This window comes from Perca flavescens, chromosome 9 (genome assembly GCF_004354835.1).
Source record: "Perca flavescens isolate YP-PL-M2 chromosome 9, PFLA_1.0, whole genome shotgun sequence".
Classification (NCBI taxonomy): domain Eukaryota; kingdom Metazoa; phylum Chordata; class Actinopteri; order Perciformes; family Percidae; genus Perca; species Perca flavescens.
In genome coordinates, this window is record NC_041339.1 from 9,941,247 (window position 1) to 9,951,414 (window position 10,168).

Sequence of the window (10,168 nt, forward strand, 5' to 3'; positions counted from 1 at the left end):
GAAATATTTTTTTGATAACAAATGTAATAATTGTTACTTCCAGTCACTGAACCTCTTTAAAATGTTTGGAGCACCACTGGGGAGGCTCCCCTTCACACTTTAAAAACCTCTGGCCTAAACTGTAGTTAATTAATGCATTATCTAGAAAGGCAACAAAAAGGAGCAACAATTGATGTTTTCACAACCGTGAACCCATGAATTCATAAGCATGCAAAAAGTCCTATGTCAAAGTACACCTGGAGAACAAAACATGACGCGTTTTCTTAGTTGTCACACTACTACTGAAAAAATTCAAGTACTACTCATTGTCCAGTTTCAAAGCATCCAAATTTTTGTTTTAGATTGACAATTAAAAATCTTGGAAATAAACCTCACCATCTGCATAACAGTATTAAACAATGTATTTAACTCCTGATTTATAGTTGTATACCATACAACAGCACATGTTCAACAAGCGTTAAGTTATAAATATACTGTTTAAATAAAGACACCTGCAAGTGTAGTAACAAAATGTTTATTTAAAAAATATGAACGTAGTATGTATACAGTCATACCTGATTTTCCAGTCTTCATCACAGACAATAACTTGACTTGTTCTAATGATAGGAGCAGGATTTGACATAATCTAAAGACTAATATTTATTAGTGATGTGGTGTTGGGGATGTTGAAGGCACAAATTCAGTTTGGAGTGTGAGTCGTCAGTAGGGGTCGTTAAAAGGGTAGTGAGGATGCCCTGCATCTCTGGGAACACTTTGTCCTTCCACCTGCAACATCCAAACCAAAGTTGATAAATTCCTCTCTGCTCTTCAGTAATGTGTTCATGTTCACCTTTTAAATTTTGCCAGTTTTTCAAAGTCTGTCGCTTTTCCATTTCACACTTGCTGATACTGATATTTTTTTAAACCAATGCCAATATCCAGGGCTTTTGAATTTTACCCTTTAACCCTTTTTATCGGGATAAAAAAAAGCTTTTGCTCTTTTAAGAGCACAGGCTCTGCTATATTATCTCTTATAATTGAGTTAGATTGAATGTAAAGTTTTCCAGTAGACTGGAAAGATTAAAGGTCCCATGACATGGTGCTCTTTGGGTACTTTTATATAGGCCTTAGTGGTCCTCTAATACTGTATCTGAAGTCTCTTTCCTGAAATTCAGTCTTGGTGCAGAATTACAGCTACTTAGCCAATTAGAGCCAGTCCCACAATGAGCTTTCCTTTGCTATGTCTGTAGCCATTGAGGAGGAGAGGGGGGGGTGGCATGGTGGAGAGTGGGGGTGTGTCCATGACCAACTGCCACTTTGCTTGTTTGAAAGCCATGATGCCTCTCTCTCATGGGTGGGCCAAATTCTCTGGGCAGGCAAAGCAGAGAAAGGGGAGGTAAACTTTCTCCTTATGACCTCATAAGGAGAAAGATTCCAAATCGGATCATCTGAGCTTTCATTTTCTCAAAAGGCAGAGCAGGATACCCAGGGCTCGGTTTACACCTATCGCCATTTCTAGCCACTGGGGGACCATAGGCAGGCTGGGGGAACGCATATTAATGTTAAACCTCAAAGTGAAATTTTCATGCCATGGGACCTTTAAATATAACCTTATCAATACCAACCATGACAAATACAGTACAAAGAGCCCACTTACTTGGATCATTGGTACAATGTACCGCCAGCCTTTGTGCAGGGCTGTAATACTTTTAATTTCCTCTGCTTCAAGGATAAAGTCAAACACCTAACAACAAAGAAAATGACGATCAACACTTCACAAACCCATACTTTGCTATGTTCAACTAGTTGAACCACAAAGTATAATACATATGTGCATAGTTCTCAAAAAATAGCCACATGATTTGGAAATTAATTGCTATGACTGAAGTTTTACTCCACCTGAATGTTCTCTTTGATACGGGACTCTGTCACACTCTTGGGGATTGTTACCACTCCTCTTTGTGTCTGCCACCTGCAAATACAACAAACTTGTGTTGAAATGTACAATCACTGAAGAGTTTCTTGACTTTACCAGTGCATATTTTAGACCTTTTACTACAAATCAAGTACACCATGTGTAGACAACTGAAAGCAATGTGCACTTGCACAGAACAATTTGGAAAATGACTCGTAGTAAAGTACACATGATTTATTTTAGTTGGCTACAACATGCAAAAAAATGCTAAGATGGCCACATCCACTTTACTGTATATTCTAATTATCCTGTACTGTATGTCACTGTTGTGTTTACAGCTTATTGTTTACAAGTAGCCAAAAAAATAATTATTGAAAGTTGAACTGTTGCTTGACGTTTTATTTCTGATCCAAAGCACCACTTTATTATTTTTACTTTAATATGTATATTTAAACAGCTCACTGCATTTCATATAAGAACTATTTGAAGGGTTGTGCATAAGACTGACATGACACTATCATAACCATGACAGGACACTTTTCATGAACATTAAGGATTCTTAATGTTATATCTCCAACCTGGCCTGGGAACGCCTCGGGATGAACATTAAGGAGTCTTAATGTCGTCTAAGTGTAATTCAGTAAATTATGACTTTTAATGCAAAGTTGGCATTGTTTGAGAGAGCTATGACACACTTTACAGCTCCACTGACGTGTGTTACCATGACAACTAACAATCGCCATTTTGTATTATATTCATAAAATGACCACAACAATGGCCTTTGTATCCATTTTATTTCTATGGTGTAAAAACCCTAACAACTGGATTTAAGAAGTTTTTATTGTTTTAAGATCTTACATTTAAAGAAATATAATCTCTAAAATAGCCTGTGAGATAATATAGGTTTGCTGAAAAAAAAAAAAAAAAAAAAAAATGCAATCTAATCTGTTAAGTGAAGAGTAAAATCACCTCAGGATAATCTGAGCAGGGGACTTTTTATATTTCTCTGCTAGTGTAGCAATCACAGGCTCCTGAAGCAGAACTGGTTCATCTGGATGTTTCCAGGCCCGGTCAGGAGAGCCCAGGGGGCTATAGGCTGTCATCACCAGGCCCCGGTCCCGACAGTGGGCCAGCAGCTCTACCTGAGTCAGGTAAGGGTGACTCTCTACCTGCCCAATAAGAACACATACTTGTGTTATCTGTAGCTTTCAGAACACCAAACTTGAGACATGCAACAGAGGTGTTCACACTTAACCTTTTTCCTCATCACAAGCACCATCTACCTGTAGGACAGTGGGTTTAATGTTGGCAATTGACAGGATGTCATCTATCTGCCTACTGTTGAAGTTGGACAAGCCGATGGATCTGACGAGGCCCTTCTCCACCAGTTTCTCCATGGCAGCCCATGTCAGCTTGTAGTCTATGTCATCATACAGCAAGGTACCATCCTCCTTTTTGGGGAAAAGAACATCTCCTTGTCTTGGAGATACAAAATGAGAGCACAATTTAAAAGAAAGATGAAATGCAACCAAGGACAGACTGAAGTGAAAACAAGTAAAATTGTAGTTTTGCTTTTTATTTATTTCCTTAAAAAAAAAATACTCAAATTCCTGTCAAAAATATTTTCAAATACTGTCCACAATAACAGTAACCCATTTTGTTGTCTTGGGATAACAATTTAGCAAGTTAAAAGGTGCTCTAAGTGATGTGACGCGTTTTTTAGGCTACAACATTTTATCACATACAGCAAACATCTCACTATCTGCTGGCTGCCTGTCCCCTGAACACACTGTAAAAAAACGCAGTCTCTGAAGACAGCTCAGGCTCCACAAATGGCAACAAAAACAAACTGCACCAACCTGCCCCACGAACCATAACAAACAATATTCCAGCCAATAACCGACAAGAAGGAGCTGGTTGAGCCATCACTGCAGCAGCGTTAGCACGTAGGCTACTTCCACAATGCGTATTCATGACTCAACCACTCCTTCTTGTCGGTTATTGGCTGGAAGACTGTTTGTTATGGTTTGTTGTGCAGGTTGGCGGAGTTGGTTTTTGTTGCCGTTTGGGGAGCCTGGGCTGTCTACAGAGACCGTGTTTTTTAGAGGGTGTTCAGGGGACAGGCAGCTAGCGGATAGTGAGGAGAGGTTTGCTGTATGTGACAAAAAATGTTGTAGCCTAAAAAACGCATCACATCACTTGCAGTGGTTCCCAACCTGGGGTCCAGGCACCCCTTAGGGGAGCGGCAAAGATCACAGGGGGGGCGCAAGTCTTTATCTGGTTTAAGGTTGAGGTAAAAAAAAATATATTTGCACATGTTAAATAAATTATGATAATACACTAGAATAGAATAATGTAAACAAGTCTGTATAAAAACTAGATATTTTTGTTCTTGCTTAAAATTGTAGACAGGCTACTTAGTAGGCCAAACTTCTGGGACCTCTTAACCTGGGACCCTTGCTGTCATCAGGTCAGCTGCTAGCTGCTATCATCCTCGTTTTTCCTGCCGCCACTGCATCACTATTTTATGAATGAAACATTCATAAAACAAGCGCTGATAACTCTGTATCAAAAAAGAAAGTAAGGCTCTATCTCGAGAGTTACCTCAACTACTGTTTTGGGTGGGGGGCGACAAGGAAAAAAAGGTTGGGAACCACTGACTTAGAGCACCTTTAATTAGCTTGTTATGTCAAGAAAAGGTGGTTTTCTCGGAATAACGAGTTAATCATCTCATTATGAGACCTTGGTGGAGGTTGAGCTTACTGGAAGGCGTAGGGCCAGTGGATGAGGTAGAGGTCCAGGTACTCCAGCTTCAGGTCTTTCAGGGTCTTCAGGAGAGCTGGCTCCACAGCCTCTTGGTGATGTTGGGTATTCCACAGCTTGGATGTGATGAACACGTCCTCTCTTCTCAGGGCCTGGTGAATAGACAACATGTTGGATATGGTTTGATATACTGGGAGCTTTTACTGCAATTTGGTGAAGCCGTTTTACCTTGCCATGGCCAAATGTCTCATGCAGGGCTTCTCCAATTTCAACCTCATTGCCATAGATGGCTGCACAGTCAATATGGCGAAAGCCAGCCTCCAATGCCCAAATAACTGCTTGTTTCACCTGTGACAGTGGGAAAAATAGTACAACTGTTGGTTAGCAAATGTAGACCTACATTACATAAATCTCTGTCAATGTCCATTTACAGCAGCATTGAATTGTTTTTAGCCAATTGGGAAAAGCAGTATGTCCAACATTGATATAACTTTATAAAGTTGATTATTGCAAAACTTTAGTAAACAGTTGCCTATTTACACGTCCAGCAACATTAGTATTTATTCAAAGTCATGTGTCTGTTCGTCTGAAAATATAAGTAATATTTACTCTCCTTTAGCTCTGCGTTGTCTCCACCAACTCCTAAGGAAATATCTGGTTCTATACCTTCTTAATGTTTCCTTATGTTCCCTGCTAGCTGCTAAGTTTGTCTGGTGTTTGGTGGTGAGCAGGTAGTGTACAGGGGGTTTATCAAGAGATTTTTTCACTTAAAACTGCTGCCAGATGCTAATGGAACAGAGGTTAATAAGCAGTGAGGCTAAAACAAAAAAGTAGCGGGCCTCAAAACCAAAATAAGTTATTAGTGGCTAACGTACTTTGCAAAACTCAGATGCTGCAAAGTCTAGTGATAATTTAAGTGATGAGGGGAAGTGAAACTCAATGAAACTATGAAATTTATGTTAGAGAGAAATTATATTAAAAAGCCTATTTTTCAATCAAGTTTTTTTTTTTTTTTTTTTTTTTTTTTTTTTTTTAAAAGGAGGATGTAAGTGTAGTCTCTACCTTTCCTGGCTCACTCTTCCATGTCCCTAGTCCAAGGAGGGGCATCTTCCGCCCTGTGTTGAGAACTGCAAAGTCATTCATGCCTCTCAGAAGCACCTTGAAAAGGTCAAGGAGAGCATGATTCAGTCAGTGAGGGGAGCTGCTTGGCTTACTCAGATCTTTAAAACTGCAGTAACTGTAAACATACTCGTATTAGTCTCGTTCAGCTATATTTTGAATGTGGCACTGGATATATTTATTGTTCACTGTAACAGGAAAATGCAACAAGCAAACCGAGGCAAAGGCCGCCGCATGGTAAAATTTGAAGGGCGCTTGAAGAGCGCACACCTCCCCAAAGCCTTCCCTTGCCTATTTCGCAATGTTAACGAAAGTAAAAAATAATTTGTGTTTTTGCCCCATGATCCGGATTTGTAGTGCCGCTTAGCTTGGCAGCTTCTCTGTGTGTCGAACGACTGCCGCTCGCTTGCCATAGTGTTGACGAACTGACCGAAGAGCCGGTTAATTAACCCGACTTGTCACTGAACCGGGAGAATCGAGTGCCATACATCAATGAACTGACTCACTCCTGTTTTTTTCTTTTACCTCATCCGTGCATGCATTCGTGCCGTTGTGTGTAGCTGGTATTCTTCTACTACTGTGTGTATAGTAATCTAACTCATTAGCTTGGAGTGGTGGTGGTAGAATCAATCAGGAAATGAGCTACCTAGACCGCGCACCAGACAACTGAACGAGACCGAATGTAACCGTGCAACCGGCTGGCCTGCTCCAGTCATGTAATTAAGCGGTGTCTTGGTTCTCGGCAAGTTTGAGTTATTAACCAAGCCTCGTTTCTGGTGCATCTTAGATGATTGTGTTCATGGAAATTCACACATTATCATGGGGAAGTACATCACATACAAATACACGTTGTGTACATACAAATCCATAGACTACATTATCGATGGATATCACATACAAATACACGTCATGTTATCTTAGTAGTTATGTTAAGTTAAATGTTTGTTACATTGTAGGCTGTCACCAGTAGACCGGGCACCAGGCTACTGAAAGAGACAGTAACCGTGCCTAATGCATTAGTCTATGTAATCAAACGGGTGTCTAGGTTCTCAAGTTTGAGTTATCAACCGATAGCAGAAGCCTTTATATCTCGTGCATTTTAGAATTGTGTTCATGGAAATTCATAGGCTACATTACCAAAGGGAAATTATTATATCACATGCAAATACACGTAATGTTATCTTGGTAGTTATGTTAAGTTAAATGTAAAAAGTGAATGTTGCTATATGGTAGTTAGAATGTCACGAGGAGAACGTCCACCAGGCTACCGAATGTAATCGTGGCCAGTGCGCGAGTCTAGTATCGGTCAGTATGAGTGTGTAAATAGTATGTCGAGACCGAATGTAACCGCAACCACTCGAGTCTTCCGCGGTGTCTTCGTTCCTGGCGGGGGAAGTAAACTCGTGATTTAGGGTCCAATTCAGGCACTGCTTTAGCTCCAATCGGCAGTAAAGTAAACATGACACCCAGGTGGACACGTTTATGGTTTATGACAGTCGCGTACTATATTCTTCCTTAAAATACGATCATGTTTAAGCCTCTGGTAACGTACGATATTTTAAGATTTTCCATCTGGTCACTGGTTTTGACACCTCAACGTCCGCTCATATTCTTGAGCTAGCAAACAGGAACTGTCCCTTCGCTCTAGCCCTTGTTAGAATAACGTTATCTGCAGGCTAGCTTTAGCTTCTACTGAAATAGACTCTCGCACTTGACAGGGTTGCTCACATTATCCGCTTTTTTATTCGGCATCTAATGTTAGCCATTTTCAGAGTCATGTCTTACTCACCCGGTTGCCATTGTCAAAACATAAACGACGAAACATCTGCTTTAGGACCTGACATTTGATGACTACATGGTCGGTTCAGTTCAGTTGAGAAACATAGCTAACATTATTAGCTAGGTAGCTAGTCATCAGCGGTTCTCCCCACAGTTTAGCTAGCAAAGTCACCAACTTAATGTTTCAAGATTTTTAACCTGCGACTTCGTACAAGGACCTCTTGTTGTAGTCCTAATAAGCAGGTCAGTGTTGTTTTTTTTGCCAAATGTTCAAAAACACCACCTCATTTGTTGACATTTCCCTTTCCGGTGTTTCGGTTTAACGAGAGTTAACCATTGACATATATAAAAGGAGTTAACTGGCGACCGTCAGCAAAATGCGTCTGTTGTCGTAGTGACGACAGCTGTTGAAAACGGGAAAAGAATACGTAGCTGTCCGCGTGAATGCCTTTTTATTAAGATGTTAAAACAACGACGTTTACGTTACCTCTCTGATTTGTCTTTGGAGTGTTGTCTGAGGAAACTTGTCAGTCGCGGTTTGAATGTGGCTTGCGGTTAATGAAAACAGGAAGACAGTGTTGCTCTTCCTGTTAATGTATATAATACGTTTATTTGAATAGACCTATTAGTCTTCAGATCTTGTTTAAGTAAACATGGCACGTAGACAACTATGTAGCCCTTTTAAAAAGGTAGAAAATAAATTAATAAACAACTTGAATTCGAACTCGTACCATGGTGGGAAAATAGAAACAACTCAGCAGCCTAATGCACTGCACTATTCCAGTGCATCATTAAATGGTGGGCATGGCATGATATGTACTCAAACGTTACACAGAGTCTCTTAAAATTAGGAGGTAGCCAGATCAAGTTGTGACCCTACCAAACTGCATGCAAATAACTGACAAGTTGCTCTTGCTCAGAAATTCTTTGTTTTGTTTGATTCCCACAAAATGCACATTTGTATGTATGTTTGTCCACAGTAAACACATTGAAATAAACTTGAAACTCAAGTGTTCATCTCTGATAAACCAAATAATAAATAAATAAATAAACAAACGTGATTTCACGGGATTCTAACTTGTGTCATTGTGGGGGGAAAAAAGCAAGAAACAAGAGACCAACTCAGTGCACCACAGGTTCTGCAACAAGTTATGGTAAGTGTAGCATTAAAATATCTCATATATCGTATCTTTAAAACAGGAGGCAGTCAGATCAAGTTGTGACCACCATTTTGTTATTTTGCTGGTTTCCAACACAAATAACAGCCATTTAAAACATTTAAAAATGTTGAGATAATTGTTAAAGCTAAAATGGATTGATAACACAATATGAATAGACAGTCTATATCAATGGAGAACAGTTAGCACGTACAGTGATCAGATTAACAGAGGTTAAAGGCAGTTAGTGGGATAAGGGTTTTGAGTTTCAGGGTCTTTTGTAGTTCATTCCAGTCATTTGCAGCTGAGAACTGGAAGAAGTGGTGGCCAGAGGAGGTGTGGGCTTTAGGGGTTACCAAGGAGATGTAATTGCTTGAGCACAGGCTGCGGTAGGGCAAAGCTATTGTGACCAGTGAGCTTAGGTACAGCAGGGCTTACTTGTATGGCAATGTTATGTGGTACGCTGAGAGATGTACACATGTTACTTGTATGGCTTGTGTTCCAGTTGGCTACAAGTGTAAAATAAACATGCACTGAGAAATTGGCGTCTGTTCACTGTTACGGTCATGACAACAAACTATTACACTAGCAAGGACTTGTAATTGAGTTGGTACCAGTGAGTTAAGCGACGAGTGTGTAACGAGGGCCAGCCAACTAATGCAAAGAGGTTGCAGTGGTGGGTGTTATAAGTGTCAGGTCATGAACATTCATGAGGGTGATGTGCATGCAGGACACAAAAAGTCCTCATCCATATTGGGATGTCCGACACACAGCCAATGAAACCATCGGGTGCATGATGTGCATTCATGCTAACACAATTGAAAGAAAATATATAAATTAGCTTTTTTTCTAAATAAATAATGCACTATCCATGAAAATAACTTTAAACGTTCCTACCCAATGGTCCACAGGTGCCTCTAAGGTGTCACTTTCCCCAGTGTTCATTTCCCTGCAACAGTGGCAGAGTTCATTGAGGTTGTCTATTAAAAGATATTCCAATATCACAATGAGTTACGTATAAGCAAATGTTTCATTGAGGTGGGTATACAATTACATGAAGCTTACCAGAATCAGCCATCAGTCTCCTGGCAATCTCTTCCCTCATTATGTTGATGCCTGCTGCATCAGCATCAAATTCCATGCTGGCTCCATTTAGGAGCAGCTCTGCCACCTGAAAAATACAGGTTAATTTTATTAGTGTCCTTATAAAAAAGGTTTTTCAAAAGCATACTGGGTACATAATCTTACTTTGCACACCAACACTCCACAGGATGTGAAATCCTGCTGACGGGGATGTGACACCGTGTCACACCTCCATCTTGACATGTTTTTTTTCCAGCATGAATGCCCTAAAGTAAAGAATTAATAAGCACATCAGAAACATGTTAACAAAAGACATGACAATAAAACCTGAATTTGCTTACCTTGTTGCATTCCTACAGTGTGTGACTTGTTG

General features: G+C 40.0%; 1 protein-coding gene across 4 annotated transcripts; it reads right to left on the reverse strand.

Annotated features, from left to right (window-relative positions):
• Nucleotides 1-498: 498 nt before the first annotated feature.
• Nucleotides 499-8,143, reverse strand: akr1a1b (aldo-keto reductase family 1, member A1b (aldehyde reductase)). 4 transcript variants are annotated; one of them, XM_028588003.1, is made up of 9 exons: nt 8,043-8,143; nt 5,720-5,815; nt 4,886-5,005; nt 4,658-4,809; nt 3,178-3,373; nt 2,864-3,063; nt 1,879-1,951; nt 1,637-1,723; nt 499-765 (listed from the first exon to the last, which is right to left on the reverse strand). In XM_028588003.1, exons 2-9 carry the CDS (start codon nt 5,798-5,800, stop codon nt 700-702), a joined length of 975 nt encoding a protein of 324 aa, XP_028443804.1. In that variant the 5' UTR covers nt 5,801-5,815; nt 8,043-8,143; the 3' UTR covers nt 499-699. The 4 variants fall into 4 exon arrangements, with proteins under 4 accessions (XP_028443804.1, XP_028443802.1, XP_028443803.1 ...); XM_028588001.1 differs by lacking the exon at nt 8,043-8,143 and adding an exon at nt 7,839-7,991; XM_028588002.1 differs by lacking the exon at nt 8,043-8,143 and adding an exon at nt 7,736-7,988.
• Nucleotides 8,144-10,168: the final 2,025 nt, after the last annotated feature.

Bases quoted from the DNA above. Each gene is read 5' to 3' on its own strand.
- akr1a1b (XM_028587999.1), bottom strand. From the start codon at position 7,601: ATGTTTCGTCGTTTATGTTTTGACAATGGCAACCGG. The intron at 1,724-1,878 runs GTGGAGTAAAAC...CTTTGTTGTTAG, and splicing joins GTATCAAAGAGAACATTCAG to GTGTTTGACTTTATCCTTGA. The intron at 766-1,636 runs GTAAGTGGGCTC...TGGATGTTGCAG, and splicing joins ACATTGTACCAATGATCCAA to GTGGAAGGACAAAGTGTTCC.